The sequence below is a fragment of the Durio zibethinus genome, chromosome 12 (assembly GCF_047325235.1).
Source record: "Durio zibethinus cultivar Kanyao isolate XHJ-2024 chromosome 12, ASM4732523v1, whole genome shotgun sequence".
Taxonomy (NCBI): domain Eukaryota; kingdom Viridiplantae; phylum Streptophyta; class Magnoliopsida; order Malvales; family Malvaceae; genus Durio; species Durio zibethinus.
Window position 1 is genome coordinate 335882 of NC_143173.1, and position 19688 is coordinate 355569.

A 19688-nucleotide genomic window follows, 5' to 3' on the forward strand; every position below is an offset into this window, starting at 1 on the left:
ACATTAACATCTTGAAAAGCCATATTTCAAAACCCATTTCCATTGATTTATAATATATATTTGATTTTGTTTAGTGGATATTTGCCAAACTAACCACTCAAATTATGAACCCTTTGAATCAACCATTAGAGAAAAAAAAAAAGGAAAGACATGGTAATCGAACAATCCATGAGCATCGCTTTTACAACCAGCTTAAAATGGGATTTTAATAATACAACACAACATTCAATGGCTTGAGTTTGTCCCTCTCATGCAACAAACAGTCCAGTAGATTCATCAAAAGATTGAAGATACAGAAGAAGGTGCAAGCTAACAGAGATGGTCGTAGGATCCCGAGGCCACCTTTAGTTACGGGGTTAATGGGATGGATTGGGCTTTATTATTATAATCTCAAGTAACATTGATCTAATTCAACTTTATAGTCGAGAAAGAAGAAACCAACCCAACAAATCCAATATCAACTTCAGCGGGGAAGAAATAAAATTCACACTTGAAAAAAAGTCCCACGGTGTTACACATAACTTGATAGTCCTCCGCAAGCGATACAAAATGGAGTAATTGAACAAGACAAGGATGAAATCATAATGCAACTCTACCAAGTCTTTGAAATTCTCAAAAATAATATTACTGCTCAAGTTGTCGGAGATGCTATAGCATGCGTCACCGGTAACCATAAATAGTTTGGTACAAAATTTGAATCAGCATATCCCTTGATCACAAGTCGGATCAGCTACGTTGTGGGTTCCTGGCTCTTGAAGGACGCCAGGGTTCGGGCTTGCTGCTGCCGCCACCACCACCAAAACGGTCAGAATCCTGAGGTGAAGCCCTGCTGCCACTAGTCCAGCGTTCAGATTGCGATGGAGGGGCCCTGCTGGCGGCAGTCCATCGATCAGATTCTGAGGGTGCAGGCCTGACCCAGCGATCAGGTTCTGAAGGCAGAGCTGAACCAGAGCTTTCAAGTCTTTCACGCCGGAACTTAGGTACATATTTCCCAGGAGATGGAGCAGCAGCTGGAGCAGGAACAGCAACTCCAGGCTCCGTTGTTGTACGGGAGTCAGCAGACAGCTCAGAAGGCCTAGAAAACGCCTCTGTTGACCTTCCCAAAAGAGATTCTCGCCTCTGCCTCTCTTTCTCTTCCAATTCTCGTTCTCTTTGCCTCTGCTTTTCAGCAATCTCATCCATTTTTGCTTTGTGTTCAGCTTCTGCTTTTCTTCGTCTCTCAGCCTCTGCAAGTTTCAAAGTGCCAATAAATAAAAGTAGATCAAAGCACAAACTTGTAGCTTCACAACTATTCACACTTGCAAATATCCTCTTATTAAGTGGAACGTTTTAAAAGGAAAGTTATCTAAATAATTTAAACAATAACAGAAAAGCATAACAACTGAAATGAGTTTGAACAGACAAAATACTTAAATTTCCCTGCATCGATAGGAGGTGAGACAGAATTCTATTGATACGAGAAAAAGGAAATATATGAATCAAGTAAACCGTAATTTTTCTAGAGAAAAATATTTATGAGCTTATCCAAAAAAAGAATAGAATTTCAAGGTCCAGTAATTATGAAACTATAATCAAATGAGTGTATCAAATTATATACCTTCATGTTTACGAGCTTCCTCCTCTTCACGCAGCTTTCTTATTTTCTCCTCTTCAAACCTCACATAAAATATTTTCTTTCTCTTAATATCTCTTTCCTGCTTCCGGGCCTGAATGATTTGTTTGATTCTCTCCTCTCTCTCTACTCTCCGTTGGTCAAACTCAGCTTGCCGACGACTCATTACTCTTTCCTGGAATATCATCTGTGGAAAAGCAGAAATCAAATTTGCTTATGTTAAATCCCTTAACACTGTGGAAGAGAAGATGTAGGAAGCTGCAAGAATATTATCTCTGGCAAGACAAGCCCTCCCATGAGCAAAGCCACAAATCCAAAAGGTACTGACCTTGTTTTCTAACATACGTGCCAACCTATTCTTCTCCCTCAAGTCCCCATCATGGCGCTGTCTGCTCAACTCAATTTCCAGCTACAAAGCAGAAAAACAAAATTACAGATGGTATTATCAAAAGGTTGACAATCACAAAAACCAATTAAAAACCTCTCTTAAAGACAGTGTAACATAGAATGACTGCTCATCCCTTCAAGATATAGGTGCAAGCATAGAGATGCAAAATGTGAGTAGAACATCAGTTGAGGCAGACTTAAACACATAGTATTTGATATGTTTATGGAACATAATGTCATATGCTTTGAGACCTTACAAGGAAAGTATTGCAAGCAAGGTATGTTTTAATTGCAAAAACAGGTGCAATTGCAAATCAGGGAATTCAAAAATTCACCTGTTGCTCACGTTCATGAAGCACTTTCTCTTCTACCAATCGTCGTTGAAAAGCAGCTTCAATCAGGGGCGCTGCTTCCTCTCTCTTTGCCCTTTCCAGATGGTCCATTGTTTTGGCAACTTTTTGTAGTCTCTTCTCCTGTTCCTGCCTCTCCTTGAGCTGCTCACTCATTGCCCGCTCAATCAAGGTTTGCTTAGTCAATTTCTCCTGGACATACATGCATGGTAAAAAATGTAACATCCATATGAATCAGAACTTAACAATAAATAAATAAAATTGGCTACTCACCCCATCCAAAATTGGCTTCTTTTTCCCTCTTTTCAAATGCTTTTCAGTTTCCTGTAGCAGTGCTTGTGCTTCTTCAAGTTCCCGTTCCTCTATTTCCTTACGAATTCTTTCAGCTCGCTGTTGCTCAAACAAAGCAGCAAGCCTCTTTTTTTCTTCTTCTTCGGTTTTCTTCTGCAACATCTGCTTCTTTGACTCCTCCTCACGTTCCTAGTGGATAAAACAAACAAAAAGCAGGGGCATAAGTTTATGAATTCATTTCAACTATTTTGCTAAATGATGAAACCGCATGTTGTTTATGCAACTAGCCAAATAAATGGGGATACCATTTCCAGTAGTTGACGTTCTTGTTCTTCCTTTCTTTTCTCAATGATTGATTTCCGAGCAAGAAGCCTTTTGTGTTCCTTATCTACAATCTCCCCTAAACCTGGTAAAACTTCACCCAGTTTTGATGCTTTCTTGGCAGAAGGGTATATCATGGCTCTTGCTTTATTCAAAGATTCAGCAAGAATAGTCAGGTGATCACGAAGCTTGTCAGATTCAAGACCCTGAAAAAGCCAACACAGCAGGGAAAAAAAAAAGATAAATGCATCCTTTGCTTTGCAGACACCTTCAAGAAATATGAACAAAGTGCACAAATCCTAGCAATATCAGCAAAGAAATAAGCACAAACATACCAAAATCCAGACTTACCATATTACCAAACAGCACAACACCCTTCATGTGGTCAACTTTCATAGCTATGAAATTATGTTTCACAGCATACACAGAAATCTTCTCCACCATAGAAAAATCAAAAAAGGGGATCATCAAAGACAAACTCTCAATTTTCATTGTCTGGTAAACCTGAGACACCTGGAGAAGCAAGGGAGAACATTGAGAAAATCAAATAAATAAAGAGGTGTGCATAGCAAATAAAAAGAACAATGAAAAGAAAATAAACGCAAGAACACACCTGCTTAAGCAACCTGAGGGTAGCAAGCTTTTCAAGGGAAGGAACATATTGAGAGAGTTGAACTTCTGGTACAGATGAAGCTGAAGCCAGCTTCCCACCAAGTTTTGATATTTTCAGCAACAGAGGCTGTATCTTCGATGCAACATCCAGAGTGAGAAATTCATGTTCTAAAAGATGGTAAAGATCTTTCACTTCTTGAGTTGCACAACTAAGAACACCTTTGGTGACCTAAACAAAAGGGAAATAAGAACAGACAGTTTAGTCAGCAACCTAAAGACATCCAAAGAATTTATTATTTTACCATAACCAAGTGGAATAGAGAAATTATGTCATGTAGCCAAACCCAACTAGTTTGTGATTAAAGGCTTAGTAGGGTTGAGTTCCATTATATTAAAATTGACTGGAAAAACATCATCGTTAAGACATAACAAACTAACATTTGACAACATGGCCACCCAAGCCCTTTTTTTAAAAGAAAGGCAAAAACAATCTAAACTTTGAAATTTTATCAGAAACAAGATACCAAATCAGTACAAGTAACATGGCAAAAAAGAAGAAACAAATCAAAAGTGCTCATAATATTCAAACATACCAGTTCTGTGAGAAGTGATGACCTTGAAAACTGGAAGAAGTACACAATGTCAGAATATGTTAACATCAAGAAAATGGAAAATTAAAGCAAATGATATTCAATACAACATACCACTTCTCTGTTCTCAAGTTTAGGTTCTAAATTAAAACCTATAAGATTTGCCATTCGAAGGTTGCGCTCTTTCTCATTTTCAAGTTCCAAGTGTGATGCACCAAGTGTTTGATCATAAGGGGACACTGACAGTGCAGCCAAAACAACTGATGATGCTATCAACTGCAAATCCTTCTGGCTTAAGTTTTTATTAAAGCTTTTTTGAAGATTAAATAGCTTGAACCATGCATAAGCATGATAAAGATGGCTGCCTGAAATCCAGAATATTTCAGTTAACTTGGCATAATAAACCACCATCAAGGAAGCCTTGGGAGTTTTCTTGACAATGGACATCAATCCATGAATATCTTCTACGGAACGAAAAGCTTCCTGCAAAGACCAACAAGACAAGCAACAACCAGAAGCATGTAAGATCTATATATTACAAGATAGCAAACTCATCCATTAAGCACACACAGAATGTAGACAAAGCAAACAAGCGACCTGCCACAATCCGAGTTCAGTAGCAATCTTTAGCTGCTCAAATCTTGTATCAAGATACAGTTGCAAGCTCTCTGGAGCCGAGAGGTCAGGTCTGTCCCTCTGGTCTTTATATTTATTTAGATTTGCTAAATGATTCCTTATAATCTCACACAACCTTCGGAATTCTGTTGTCCGTTTATACTGCTTGCAAAACTGGAACGCCCGATGTGCTGTCATCTACAGATATTTAAAAAAATAGAAAGATTCTATCATTTCAAATCATTATGTAAACAAGTTACTATTATCATGCAAATAAGACATTCCCAACTGCAAATAAACACAAAAAAAGAGACACTCATTCCATTATATGTCCAATTGTAAGGAACTGCAGGCCAAATCGCCAAGATCAAAATCAATTTTTGGTGGCCATATTCTCTTTTTTTCCAGCAACCTGGTGAAATCTTTGCAAATCATCTAATCGCTACTTAAGTCCCATATTCCTCAAAACTCATCCTTTCAACCTTAAAGATTCTAATACAAAAATAACAAACAATTGATTTTAAATATTAAATCAATTAAAGCTTAGCTCATCCCCCAATGAAAGACTTTATTAAAGATAGAACCATAAATGACCCTTAATATAAAGCAGTGAATGGTTATGTACTGAAATCTGAAAAATAAAGTATGCAAGAACCTAAAGCCCCTTCTACCGTAATGCTGAAAACAAATTTGTCCAATTTCATATGGTAATGAAAAGTTGAAGAATTAGTAGTATAGTTGCAAGTCGCAACAAATGCGCAGCACTTATTAAAAGTCATTAAGGCAGGAAATACCGCATAGAGGGCCTCTAACTTGGAATTGTTCCGCAATATTTCAAGAACTGTTCTATAGGTCTCCCAAAGAAACTTGAACCAAGGAGTAACAAGTTCACGATCAGACCTATCTTTTCCTTTCTCTCCACTGACATAACTTAGCATCAAATCTTCTGGCCTTTTATCAGCTTCAAGGTCATCAACATCAAGAGCTTCTTCTAAGGCTTGTGCCTGACTACGAGCCTGCTCAGCTTTCTCAGTAGAAAGATGCATGAAGTATTTTATCACCTCCTCCAAAGAACTAACATTCACTTGTTGACATACGATACGGTACTGAATCAGACCATCCTTGGCAAATCGACCCTTCCGCATGTCAACACACAGCTCTACATATTTAAACATTATCCTTTCAAGTGGCTTCTGCCAAGCTCTGTATCTCTTTGAAGTTATTAGATTGTGAAGCGCCTGCAAAGCATCTTGCTTCTGCCCAACATTAATCAACTCTGCATCAACCACATCACAAAGTCAGCACAAACACGTATATCATAATAATAAAAATAATTATGACAACCCATCATACACTTGTAACTATTTACAGCAATGCCTCCACAACCCAGATGCACATTTAACAGAAACCAATTATTTTAATACCAAACAAAGGATAGCATACATTCACAAAAAGCAATTAGAAAAAAACAACAAACGAACAGAGCCTTATAAAGGAAAAGCTTTGTTTCTAACCTTCTGCTCGCTTCAAGGCATTCTCCGGTTTAGCAAAATTCGCCATGTTTTTAGTCAAATTCTTGCCCGCGATTGCCTGTAACAAACATCGTCAAATTGTTATCAATCAAATAAGTTTAAAAATAACTAATCGAAAAGCTAAAAACCCTAATTATCTTCAAGCTCTGAGTGAAATCAAATCCAACTACAAGTTCCCAAGCAAAAGAAAACAAAAAAAAATATTACAATCTGAAACAGCGTTAAAAACTCCTATTTTTATTTATGAAATTCCCCATTGATGAATTGAAACCCTAAATCTACAAAGACAGATCAATAAATTAAAGTTATCTAACTCGATTTCACCGATTTCTTTCTTCTAATATTTTTCATCGAGAAATTGCATTAATAAAAACAAATAAAAGTCCGATCGAAATATAAAAAATAAACGACGGAATTTCCAAAAAAAAATGAGATTGAATTTTTGAGAGACTCGCCTGAAACGTTATAAGAGCGGCCGCGAGCACTGAGACGAAGAAGAAGTACAAGAAGAGTGTTCTCGGAAGATAAAATTGAAAATAGCAGTGTTTAGGGTTTTTCTTTAAATAGGCTTTTTGATCTTAAGCCCAATTTAAAACCTCCTCCTTTCGGCCCGTCTTTAAAATCTTCACCTTCACAGAATTTCCTTTTACATGGGCCAGTTGGTCCGGCTCAACTTCGATGAAGATCTTGTCAAATTGGGCAAAGCGGTTTATAAATCCCAGGCGAGCCAAGGCCAACAAACTTCATTAACGGGTCGTCCATGTTAATTTAAGGAGTTGTTACTTGCAGGAGGAGCTGTCGATTTGTTTATATATTTCGTGTAATCTATTAAAATTATATATTATAATTTTTATCAATATAAAAATATAAAATATATTTTTTTAATTTTATTAAACATAAATATAATTATTATTAAAATTTTAAATTGTATTATTTTTATATCATGTTTGTGTGATATTTAAAATTATCAAATTTACTTGTAAAAAAATTTCACGTGAAAATTAAAAAGATAGCACTAAATATTGGTACTATATACTTTACATCTTTGGATGCATTCCTCTATAAAAAAATCCATTACATTCTCTTCTCCTAAATTAGTTTATTTTTAATTAAAAAAACGCTATATAGGAATAAGAAAAAATGTTATCAATATTAAGATTTAAATTTTAGACTTATTGGCTTATTGGATGTCATTTATTAAAAATAATTATATAAATTAATTAAGTTAAACTTGTAAGTTCTAAATTAATTTGATATCTATATTATGTTCTTGAATATGTTTAATCATTAGCTATTATCAAATGGTAGACTTGTCCTAAATGTGTTTAATTTCTAGAACTGCTATCCACCCAATCTGGAAGGAGAACGTGTCCTGAGAAATGGGTGTTTAAGTTTAACATTAAATTTTGCTTATCTAGTTGGAAAAATCACTGAATCCTCTCTGAGTTGCCTCAGGCATTGCTGTGATTTTGTTTGTTTAGTGGCCATTGCTGTCTTCCTCCAACGACTGCAGTATCTTTCATACAAGGTTTGAATAGAGTTTTGTTTGCTGTTATTTTGGAGGATATCCCAGAAAAGAAAATATATTTATCTTTCCCTGCATACCAAATAAGAGATTGAATTTCCATATAAACCAATATATATGAGATAGGTGTGAATTTTAAAGATATGCGTTACTGTTGAGGCTTTCATTTGCTGATTTATCCTCAAATCTCTATCCAAAAACGTTGTGTGTTGTAGCCTGGAGTAAAGAACCTCTTTTTTAAGAGTCATGTTTCCTTTCTCTTTCCCACTTCTCATGCAACTCAAATTCTTTAATTACAGCTTGAATTATAAACCCAAAAATAATACAATGGTTGTTCATCTCAGTTGACAGGCAAAGATGACCGAAAAAATTCAAGAAAAAACTGGGGTTTTCGTCATACCACCAAACTCTCATTTCTCATATGTTATCAGCATCACCCTCCCTCTACCAACGATAAGAATCAGGATCCCCAAGGTGTTGGTTAAGGCTAGGCAAAAAAGAAATCAAACCCGCTGTGGAAATGATGAAAAGGGTAGCAAGACCAAGAGGAAATATTGGGCTACATCTAAAAAGAGTTTCAGGAAGAAGGTTGGTTCTATGTTTTCCAATGTTTTGGGTACGAAGTTACCAGAGACAGACTCTATGGGTGAAAATGGTGAGGTTCATTGCAATGGAGATGATCAGGAGAAGAACTTCAAGAATACTGTTGAAAGAGTTGACATGGGATCGGAGAAAATAACAGGAAAGAGCTCTATTACTGAAGACAATTTGAATGATGGGGTGTGACAAATGGCTGTAGCAACGAATGATGAAGGAAAGGAAAGACTGAAATCACGGCGCACATTCTCAAAAAGGAATGACATAGAACTGAACAAAGGAAAAAACAACAATGTCGACGATACTACTGTTGGGAACAACACGGATTTGAGTGTTTCTTGTGTAGGTGACAAGGGAACAAAGGGGATTGTTTCCCTGAAACAGGCAGAGAATTCCAACGACTTGCCTAGGTTTAGATCGAAAACACTGAGCAGCTGCCGGAAGCCTAAGATTGCATGGTCCATGAAGAAGATGAGTAGTGAGACGGTGGGAAGAAAATCAGAGCAACAAGAACTTTAGAAGAAGAGGATCCTAATGGGAGGGAGGTGCAGGTGTTACGGAATTAAGGGAGAATCTTGAATCTCATATCGAACATAATAGGAGGATCATTGAGGTATAAAAAGGTTCACAACATTTTCATCTCGCGCCTTTTGTAGGATAAAACCGTGAGGTCAGAAGATCAGAGCAGACAATACCTCATAAAGGGTGTGAACCGTGATAGGAAGGCTGATCTGGGACGCCGGAAGGGTGAATGCCCAGGTCCTGGACCCGCGCGGATTCGGAGCTTAAGTCTCGACCCGTGACAAGTGGTATCAGAGCCAACCCTAAACCGTTCTCGAGGGAGGTAGGCAGGATGGCCAACCTCCGTGACGAGGGCATCACGACGGACCTAAAGGGGAGTCTCGAATCCCACATCGAACATAATAAGAGGATCACTGAGGTATAAAAAGGTTCACACTATCTCTGCCTTGTGAAGCACCTTTTTGTAGGATAAAACCGTGAGACCAGAGGATCAGAACGGATAATACCTCACAAGGATGTGAACCGTAATAGAAAGACTGATCTGAAACACCGAAATGATGAATATCCGGATTTCGAAACTGCGTAAATTCAAAATTTGAATCTCAACCCGTGACACAAACCTCTGAATCATAGTTCAGTTAAATGATAATGGAGTTTTATTGCCAGAGATCCCTTGAAGATTTTAAGCAGCAAATTAATATTCCTGCCCTCTTTAGGATTTTACAATCTGTGGTCTTTCTAATATATATATATATATATATATATATATATATATATATATATATATATATATATATATGTGTGTGTGTGTGTTTGTGCGTGCGCGTGCGCGAGTGTGTTTTAAGTACTACTTGTTTAGACTTTGGTGTTTAGAAATTTCTAGCATGGGAGGGGCAGCAAACCTAGATCTCTGTCAAAGACCAGAGTTGTAAGGAATATCTCATATTGTTAAAATGATTACATTTCCCCTTTCTCTGCATACATCCATCCGTTATCGGTGCCAAACAGTCCTTTCGTCCAATTGCAAAATAAACCAGTCCCAACAGCTAAACAATGAAATGAAGTTAATATAAGAAATCAAAATTACAAGGGAGTTTATTAGGATGAAAACAATACAAGTCAACACAGCAACTGTTTCCAAAAAAGGAAAAGCATTCAGAAGGGTTAAGTACAAATAAGTAAACCTAGAACAACTATAAATCAAGTGGGAGGATTATACATGAATGGGCATTCCTTCAATCATTGACGCTTACCTTTTAAGGAGGAGGGTCGGAAATATGGAAGACTAAAAGTAAGAACCTAATAATCTACAGTTTATAAATTACACACACTTTAAATTACTACAATGTATCTCATCTTTGTAACTGATCAGTTGTGTGATTGCTTGTGGTAGATGACGATGTCGTCCTACCATTCAGCACACCGTTATCCGCTGGTGGACTCACTCCCCATTTCCCTTCAGATTCGGTGGGCTCCATCACTTTAACAGATCCATCGCTCAACCCGATTGCAAATTGGTTTGCCTCCATCGGATGTGCAGCCACAACAAGCGGGTATACAGCTTGGTTTCTGTAAAACAGTATCCTTGTTATGAAAACAACACCAGAAAATTGAATGTTGGCTGTATCGGTGCAACAAGAAGGAATTAACAATTAATGGATGCACAAAACCTACCAGAATTGAGAATAAAAAATGGTACAAGAAAAGCCAAACTAGACAGATTAACAGTCTGATCATAAGTAGACGATAGTCCAGATAATTACTAACATAAATTTAGAAGGCAGGCAACTAAAGGTTCGGTGCATTGCATGGAATACAACAGATAACTTACCCTTTTAATATTGCCTGGGACAAGTACACTGATGAAGCAATCCGGCATCTAAGTCTCAGGCTATCAGCATCAAACACACCAACATTACCATCACAAAAGGTAGCATAAATAGATTGACTGTTACAGGAGTATGTCGCATAAGATATGGGCGCAGGTAGTACATCTTGAGGAATCCACTGCAGCAAATGAATGGCATTAGAAAGTGTTCCCTCTGTCAAAAGCTATATTATATCATCAAAATCCATACAACATTTAGAGTTTCCTACCTGTCGAATGCGCTCCATCTTGGAGGCATCATATATTGCTAACTGTGTTTCATGAACTATCAGCATACGAATTTGATCGGAGTGAAATTGTACTCGTGTTTCACCTGTTGGTGCCTTTCCAACTGGGATTTGGATTGCAACTGATTTCCTTTTCTCCCATGTATCAATGCTCCAAACACACAGCTGCAGCAAACAGCAAGATGTTAATAAGTAATAACATCATTGAATTTAGATCTCTTCCTCATCCTTATTCCTACTCTGTCCATCAGAATATGCAATATCCAGTGGTAGGAGCAAAAATCGTATTCATCAATAAACAAATTTTCAGGAAGCACTTAACAGGTATTTAGCCAGATGAAGGAAGAAAGCATGGGCATGATAAAAATTTGAAAAAAACAAGCAGAGTAACTGGAAGAAATAGGAATCTGTAATGTATAGCAGAGATGATGGAACCTGAGAAAAACCAAGGAAATTAAAATGACAAACCATCTGATAAAATCAGTTGCATCTTTTCTTTTTCTTTTGATCACTTTTAAGTTTTTTTTATCATTTATAACCCATAGATAAGATACGAAAAAAAGAATACATAAATAAGATGAGCCTGGATACCACTTACACGAGCATCAGCACCTGATGAAACCAAGATATTGAGGCTAGTAGAAAAAGCCAAACCAGTTATTCGCTTTTCGTGACCTTTCAATTTTGATTTCACCTAAAAAGTTAAAACAGAACATTGGAATTCAGAGCCACTTAAGAAAACAGGATAATACAAGGGGAAGAAGAATAATAAGCACATGTCAAAAAAATCTTAGGAAGTATCACCTCATCCACCCGAACATTGTAAATATGGATAGTTGAATCCTCCATTCCAATTGCTATGATATTGTTATCCTGAGGATGGAATGCTAGGAAGGTTGAAGCCGGAGGAGGAGACATGAATGTTGTCATTACCTGAAAATCATGTGTTATTAGCATGCCAGACAAAATATATTCAACACACAAGCACATGAATGCACACCTTGAAAGTCATCATGTTAAACAAAGAAACTTTCCCGCCAGTGGCTGACAGTACATATGAATCATTCTTTGAGAGTGCTATGCATGGTACAGCTTCTTCCAGGTTTACACCTGTGACATCATTATTCATAAGAAGACCACTGTTTGGTTGCCAATGCTGTGGAACGACATTGGCAGTGGCCTTTAAAGTTTTAAGGACTTCAGAGTTCTCCTTGGCAATAAAAAAAATTTATAGAGAAAAAGTCAAAAGTGAAACAAGCAATCTTATTTGAGAGAAAGTGTTATACCTTCCCAGATGGATTCTGTTCATTGCGGGGCCACTTCCATAGCTTCTGAACACCATTTGACCCAAGTGCCAAAATACCAACAGCAGAATTGGTATATAGAAGCCGAACAACCTTCAAAGAGACACAATGATTCAGTGCTAAATGTAACAAAACATGGCACAAAACTGCTGATCAGAAGAAGATTAACACACCTTGCAGGAGGTATCCGTGCTGTCAGGTAAGGTAACTAACCGACACTGAACAGGATCCACAATTTCAGCCAACTGCCAGGGTTTAGTTTTGTCAATTGCGTCATCTACAACTCTAGGCTTTTCAACACTTCTACCCAATGGATCAACTCCATTCTAGGAGAAAAGCAATCCAAAACAATAAATCAATTGCAAGAAGATTATAAACATGAAAACACTTGAAAAATCTAAGGTCGATTTATATTATAGACAGCTCACTTGGTTCTATTGAAAACACAACATGCTAATTATTGAATGACAATAAAAATGAAAGGAGGAACCCAAAAAATGTCGGCCCTTAAATCTAATCTCCTAATGTGCTTGTAGCTGTAACCAAGAGAAAGAACAAAAAGTTCTTGTTTATAGGATTAGCCATATGGTTACTGCTGTAAGCTCCAACTACCATACAGTGTTCAGGAAAAAAGCTCAAACGTGAAGTGAGGTACATCCAGCTAACATACAAGTATAGGAGAAGGCCTGACAGGAGAGCTACTTTCCACTTTACAACTGACAGGACCAGCATTTGCAACAGAAGCAGAGCCAGAAGCCTGACCAACAGAGAAAAAAGTGAAAACCTGCAGGTTTCAAGGCATGAACATTGTTAAGGAAACATTAAGCGAACCAACATGATCATAACCTTAATTGCAGCAGAAACAATGGGTGTTCTCAATGGATCAAAAGATGATGTTTCAATTGCTCTTAAAGATCTGAGACCCACAGCATTCGCAAGTATTTTGAATCCATTGTCTGCTGTTGTCACAGCAAGGAGATTTCCTTCCTTATTGAATCTCACACGGGGATGACTCTGAAGCGATTAATATGATTAATTAGACAACCAACCTAATAGCATATATGTTTCAGAAAGAGTGACAAAACTTGAACATTTAACTTACAGGGAGTCCACCCTCAGCATCTGTGAGTGTGAGAAGATTGATATCATCCATGTCCCAAAACTTTATCTTGCTATCTTCTCCAGCAGCCAAAAAATGATTTTGCGTTGTGTCAAATGACACCACACCTGCTGATTTCTTTCTAAACCCCACATAAGTCCTCTTTATTGCTCCTTCACTTTCATTCCACTCAACCAAAAAAGATTCTCCATCTTTACTTGTTCCACAAGAGAACAATCTGAAAGAAAATCAGAAATTAACAGAAGATTAGAAGGAAATACATTAAATGCAAATGTGAACAACAAAAAGCTAATTAAAAGTGTTATGAGTGAACAACATTTTTGGAATAAACACAATTTGAAGTTTTTAACAGGAAGTTGTTATCTTTGAAACTCATGATCATACCTACTTCCATCAGCACTGTAAAGCATTGTAGTACACCAGTGACCTGGGGCATCATAGTCAACCCTGGAACCCATATTATCATACAGCCAAGCCTTAATTTTCCCATCAACAGCAGTTGAAAATATGAACTGCAATGATGTAGATAATCAGCAAATGAAAGTATAAATCTCCATCCAAACAGCAAAGGTAAACTAAGCATCCAATTGAACCAACAAAAACTATAAGCTCTACAAGACACTGGCCTAAAATGTTAAAGAAAGTGAATCAAGTATTCTGGACCAGAATAAAAAAAAAGAAAGATCATCAAGTAAATGGGAGTATTGAAATGGTTTTGATAAGGCACGCAGCTCTGTTGTAGACATAAATTATAGATGGTGAGAGCACATCGATGTACAAAATTTTGTGCATTTAACAAGTTGGTTGTGACAGCACCTTTGGGTAGCAGAGATTGGTTATATTTGCAGGCAACAGGTAACTGGTGCAGCAGTTTTGCAATTAAGGCTTGGTCCCTTGTTTCCTATTCTTAACACTAAAAAGCATATATGATCAACAATCACTGACATCTTTGTAGTGTACCTGAATGTTCTCTTTATAATGTGGGCAGATGGAGTAAACAGGTGCATCATGACCTTCAAAATTAAACAGTTTTTGTCCTGTCATTGAATCCCACACCTGTTCCAATTCTTTCATTAGGACAACAAGAAATCTCCAGTTTAATCAAAACTTTTAGTGAAATTTACTATCTCTCACCTTTATGAGCTTGTCATCTCCACAGGTAACAATGCACAGGTGTTTCGTTGGATAAGCAAAAGCTAAGTCATTCACACCACCAACATGGGCATCAATCTGTTAAAAAAGAAGAAAAAGTCAAACAATAGTTATGCATCCTTTTAGCTGGACAAGTAGAAAAAATATCAACTAACCTCTAAGCGCTGGCTTAGATCATTTGATCCAGGATAAGCATACAAGTGAATCAAGTGTTTGACGAATGCAACCCCTGCAGCAAGAAAGGCAATAAGCACAAACATATGCACACTAAATGTTAATAATCTATCAAAGGGCACACACCTACAAATTTTCCATCAGGACTCCATGTGACGCGGCTGACAGATATCTGTGTATCATTGACCATCAAAGCCTACAAGTAACTCTTCCAACAAAGTCAATTGCAACTCAGAAACACATATAAATTGCTAAAACAGACATCAGTCAGCAATAGTTTGATGGACATCATAAAACAATACAAGAGAAAAAGGTATAACATAAAGAGAAATCCCAGTACGTAATGACATACATACCTGAAATGGCATTGAACATCTCGACATTTCCCATATCTTGAATGGCTTTGAAACCAACCTTTCGCGCATTACAAGATCCCAAAGTGTAATTTCACCATTAGCAGAACCAACTGCTCAAATTACATTATGTCACAAAAAGCAACAAGTTTTTTAAGCTAGTCTTGGTGTGAAGAATAAAAATAGACTTCATACTTAGTAACAATGTGTGGTACAAAGGATGAAAATCCATGCTTGTGACAGTGGATCCTTGATGCAAGGTCAAAGCCACAGTTTTTGGCAGGTCATCCAATGAACAAGCTTGCTGCCGTGGTGTAGGATATGTAACCTAAAATTAGAGACAGATAAACATATTAAATTGGCAATGAGGCAAAACCAAGGGAATCTAAGATTAGTCAGATTGAAAATTGACAAAACAAGTAATGTAAGTATCCAAAAATGAATAACTGAAACAAAAAAAAAAAAGAGAAATTACCTCCTCAACTGATGGAGCAGGCCGCAATCTTTTCATTAGCTGTTCAGGGTCAGGGTTCTGATACTCAACCATGCCTGGCGCTGCTGGAGGTGTTCTTGGACGTTTCAAGACTGAAACTGTTCAAATGGAACCACACCCAAAACATTCAGCAAAACATTAAATGGGTGTTTTGACCATCTTGTGACTATGTTGTCTGACGTGCGTTAATAGAGCAAGTGACCAAATTATGCCAGTCTTTGTAAAAGCTATTTCCAATGAGTTAGAATTGGAGTTCTAACCTTGATTTTGTGGAACAGGCATGGACGATGCAGTAACAACAGCAGCTTGAACAGAAGAAGAGGCAGAAGCATTAGCCATCCAGCCTGCTAAAGCACCAGCATTAGCTGCTGCCGCTGTTGGTTGGAAGGGCTATACACCAAAGGTAGGATAATGAATGTGTAAGTCCATAATCTAAATATTATTATAGAATTATAAAAAAATTTAAAAAAAAAAAAAAAAAACAAATACACATTTCAAGGAAATAACAAAAACTCTACAGATGTTTGGCATCATACACTGTGAGCTGCAAGTGATGTATAAGCAGCAGGTTTTGCAACTGCAGCAACTGGAAGATTGACAGGTGTAGGTGCAAGAGGCCCGTTTGGATGTGTACATGTGTGATCTGTGAATAAAGTCTTGATGTCCGGGTTTGGCCTTGGATTCTTGCATAGCTGATGCTGCCAGTTCAAGCTGTATGAATACATACTTACAAATCAATAAAAAAAAATACATGTATAACAAATTATATTTGCTTCCCCAGTTCTATGATAGCAAGTATCAACTTCACCTTTGGTTGATCAAAGTCCTTAGTCTTGAAGACTTCAAATTAGGGAAAGCAAGCTTATCACGAAAAAGTGGATTTGCTTCAATGAGTTTCTTTAGTTCTACCAACATTATACTGCGAGCAGTTTTTGTATCCCCATATTTGGACAGCTGCTCATTTTCCCTGCATTCAGATGAGAAAATTACAATTATACAATTATGAAGATTTCAAGCATTCATTTGGGTATGGCTTAAATGACATGGAAATTCTCTCAAAAACAATCAAGATTTTAGTTAAGCTCTGCTGGACAAACGTTTCCTTATAATCAAATTCCTTCAAATAAACTTTTTAAAACTCAACCACAATGTTCCCTTGTTACCCAATCCAATTTCTAGACAGACAAACTGATTAAAATATAGATATCAGTCATCAATTCAATGCTACACCTTGACAAATAATAACTAACCAGTATAGTTTATTTATGCAATGAAATTACCTGAAATTGTTGAGAGTTAAAAGTTGAGTGATTTCTTTGTACAATTCCTCATTAAACGTGCAGAACACCTTCAAATCGGTCACCAATATTTCAACAGCCTTTGCCTTTTCTTGCCTGCAATATCAATAAAAAAAAAAAACTATTTCAGCATGGAAAAGAATAGTTAAATCATTCATTTATCAACAATTTGAGGATTTCTATTAGTGGAACAATTGAAGCATTAGCAATACCGATCAAGTGCTTCGAGATACTTCTGCTTCCTTATCTCAAAGAATATCTTCATGGAATATCGGTTATCATCAACCTTTGTAAAACCAGATAAATACTTCTCAACTTCTTCCCACTCTCCTGCCTGAACTTTCTCTTCAAAGTACTTCATGTTGAAGAAAAACCCTGATTCTTTCTCAAGCCTACAGAAGACAACATTGTTTCAAACATAAATTCACAATCAAATAAATGCTACTGCTAATGCTAATGCAAATACAAATCCAATCACTCTACTTCCTAAGGCCAAAAATAATGTGATAAGGAACAGAGAAACACTTTGCCCACCGGTAAAATTCCAACTTACAACTTTACTCACAGAAGAACCTGTAATAAAATTGAGTTATCATTGCTTCTTCTTTATACTTTCTATTCTGTTTTCCCTTCTTATAATTAAAATATAAACAAATTTAAAACCAGGACACAACAAATTCATTCCACTTCAATTCGCCTCTTCAACTCGCAATCAATGATTAATACTCCATTGCATATCTTACATTACTTGCAAGTAACCACTACCTCCAACTAAATTAAGCACCAGAAACTTCCCTCTACGACTAAAATCCTCTGTTTTTCATTATTTACCACCACTAAAACTCAAATTACCATATCTAATTAAATTACTATAATTCTATAACTAATTTTACCATAATAACCCAAAAAGCCAATTGCAAAACTTCAGATTCACAAAATTTTCCTTCATTTCCTTCTATTTGTACACCCTAAAACCAAATAAGAATAGAAATACAAAGATACGAATATGCGGCACGTACATGTATACAGATAAATGAATAAAATAAATAAAAAAAAAATAAAAGGCTTGCCTATGAACGGAGTCCTTGAATTTCTCTTCCTCCAGAAACTGAAGTATGAGAAACACCAATTCTCTGCTCAACGACGACATTTTCTCCTCTCAAAAACAAAAGAAACTCAATCTCCCCAAACCAGCCGAGTCAATGAACAACTCGAGCTCGAGTTAACTCAGCTCTAACTTCGAATCCGTATGAATTTTTAAGGATTCAGCGATTTTCCCCCAAAGTTTGTCTCTCTCGGGTTTAAATAAGCTCGAAATTTGAGGATTTCTAGGGTTTCGAAGACTGCTACGAAGAAGAGAAGATAAAGAAGAGAGAGAGAGAGAGAGAGAGAGACTTGGTCTCGCTATCTTCGATGCGTGGTACAAGGGTCTTTCTTTTTCTACTGACCTATCAGAGAAAAGCTGGACTACTTATCATGATAAATGGTACTACTGATCGAATTAGTTATCAGCTTATCATTGCGTGAGATGATAGGAAAAGCAAAGGGCGGATTCGAAACCACTAACTCAAATCTAGTGAATATTCGAAGCACACGTCCAGTCTTTCCCCCATCGTACTGTCGCTTTCGTTATTACGCGAGAGTTTCTGACGGACCGTTTCTCAAGTCGCTGATCTCTCGCGATTTTTCGCTTTTGACGGATTTTATTTTTTTATATGGCGATACATTCCTATACGCTCACGCGCATTATATAATCGTGTTTTAAGTTACGTGGGTCCAATCCAAGTAGCCTCCCTCAGACAGATAAGTAGTTTTAATTAATTATTATTTTAGAATTTTCTAGATGAGGTAAAGAGACTTTGAGATAAAGAGTCACAACTTCCAATCCTTACATTTTTGTCTTTATGTATATTTTTTTGTTTCATGGATAACTTTATGATTGGCTGCTTGCCATTGAGGTTTCGTGTACAATATGAAATAAAAAAACACCAGCAAACCACCTAGGAATTTTCTTATCCCATTCTAAAGAATCGTGTCTCATATTCTTTGGTTCTAAAATATTTGTTATATATTAAATTTTATATAATTTAAAAAATTATTTTAAATTTTTTATTAAATTAAAGTTTTATAATTTTTAATATCAAAAATTTTTAAAAATCATAAAATTTAATTTTAAAATATAAAAAATAAAAATTTTAGATATTCAAAAAAAATATAACATAATTTTTGGACATCCGAAAAAAATGAATAAATAAAATGAGACAAAGAAAATAATTATTTATGAACATTTATATTTTTAGCATGATCATTTGATGAGATATAGAGGAAGGATTTTTTTTTTTTTGAATAATAGTTTTAATAACTGGTATTTATGTGATCAGTTTAATAAATATTTTGTCCTATGATTTATATTTTGGGTTGGGTTCATTTTAATATGTAATAATGAGATGAATTAAATTACAAGCATCAAAGTATAAGAACTCAATGAGGCTAGCCTCTTATTCTTTTGTTTGATTCAATTATTAACTCAATCGATAAAAAGAAAAAAAAATTATTATTTAAGTTTAAATTTATTTAGATATTATTAAAAAAATTTACGAATTCATTAGACTTAACGTAAATAAATATATTTGAACTAATCTAATAAAAAAATATATTGAACAAAATTCAATAATCTTTTTTTACTAAATAAAAAAACAACAAAATAACATATGAAGTAGAAAAT

The 19688-nt window shown here is 36.2% G+C and overlaps 2 protein-coding genes across 5 annotated transcripts; both read right to left on the reverse strand.

The window, feature by feature from the left end:
* Window positions 1-457: 457 nt before the first annotated feature.
* Window positions 458-6842, reverse strand: LOC111296046 (eukaryotic translation initiation factor 3 subunit A-like). The gene is made up of 14 exons (XM_022890059.2): window positions 6766-6842; window positions 6293-6368; window positions 5573-6054; window positions 4761-4976; window positions 4278-4646; window positions 4167-4196; window positions 3575-3802; window positions 3313-3474; window positions 2946-3167; window positions 2623-2829; window positions 2335-2541; window positions 1941-2021; window positions 1598-1799; window positions 458-1226 (listed from the first exon to the last, which is right to left on the reverse strand). Exons 2-14 carry the CDS (start codon window positions 6336-6338, stop codon window positions 727-729), a joined length of 2952 nt encoding a protein of 983 aa, XP_022745794.1. The 5' UTR covers window positions 6339-6368; window positions 6766-6842; the 3' UTR covers window positions 458-726.
* Window positions 6843-10024: 3182 nt separating this feature from the next.
* LOC111297985 (topless-related protein 3-like) lies at window positions 10025-18375 on the reverse strand. Of its 4 annotated transcripts, none has more exons than XM_022892629.2 (25): window positions 18034-18375; window positions 17176-17355; window positions 16946-17059; window positions 16474-16632; window positions 16202-16376; window positions 15926-16055; window positions 15648-15763; window positions 15368-15500; window positions 15176-15285; window positions 14946-15015; window positions 14801-14874; window positions 14628-14723; window positions 14454-14549; window positions 13878-14005; window positions 13476-13710; window positions 13220-13387; window positions 13044-13130; window positions 12547-12699; window positions 12356-12466; window positions 12070-12249; window positions 11874-12002; window positions 11668-11763; window positions 11052-11234; window positions 10786-10961; window positions 10025-10523 (listed from the first exon to the last, which is right to left on the reverse strand). In XM_022892629.2, the coding sequence occupies exons 1-25, from the start codon at window positions 18111-18113 to the stop codon at window positions 10307-10309; spliced, it is 3396 nt and encodes a 1131-aa protein (XP_022748364.1). In that variant the 5' UTR covers window positions 18114-18375; the 3' UTR covers window positions 10025-10306. The 4 variants fall into 4 exon arrangements, with proteins under 4 accessions (XP_022748364.1, XP_089624998.1, XP_022748365.1 ...); XM_089768872.1 differs by having other exon boundaries at window positions 14946-15027; XM_022892630.2 differs by lacking the exon at window positions 18034-18375 and adding an exon at window positions 17517-17661.
* Between the last annotated feature and the right edge of the window lie 1313 nt (window positions 18376-19688).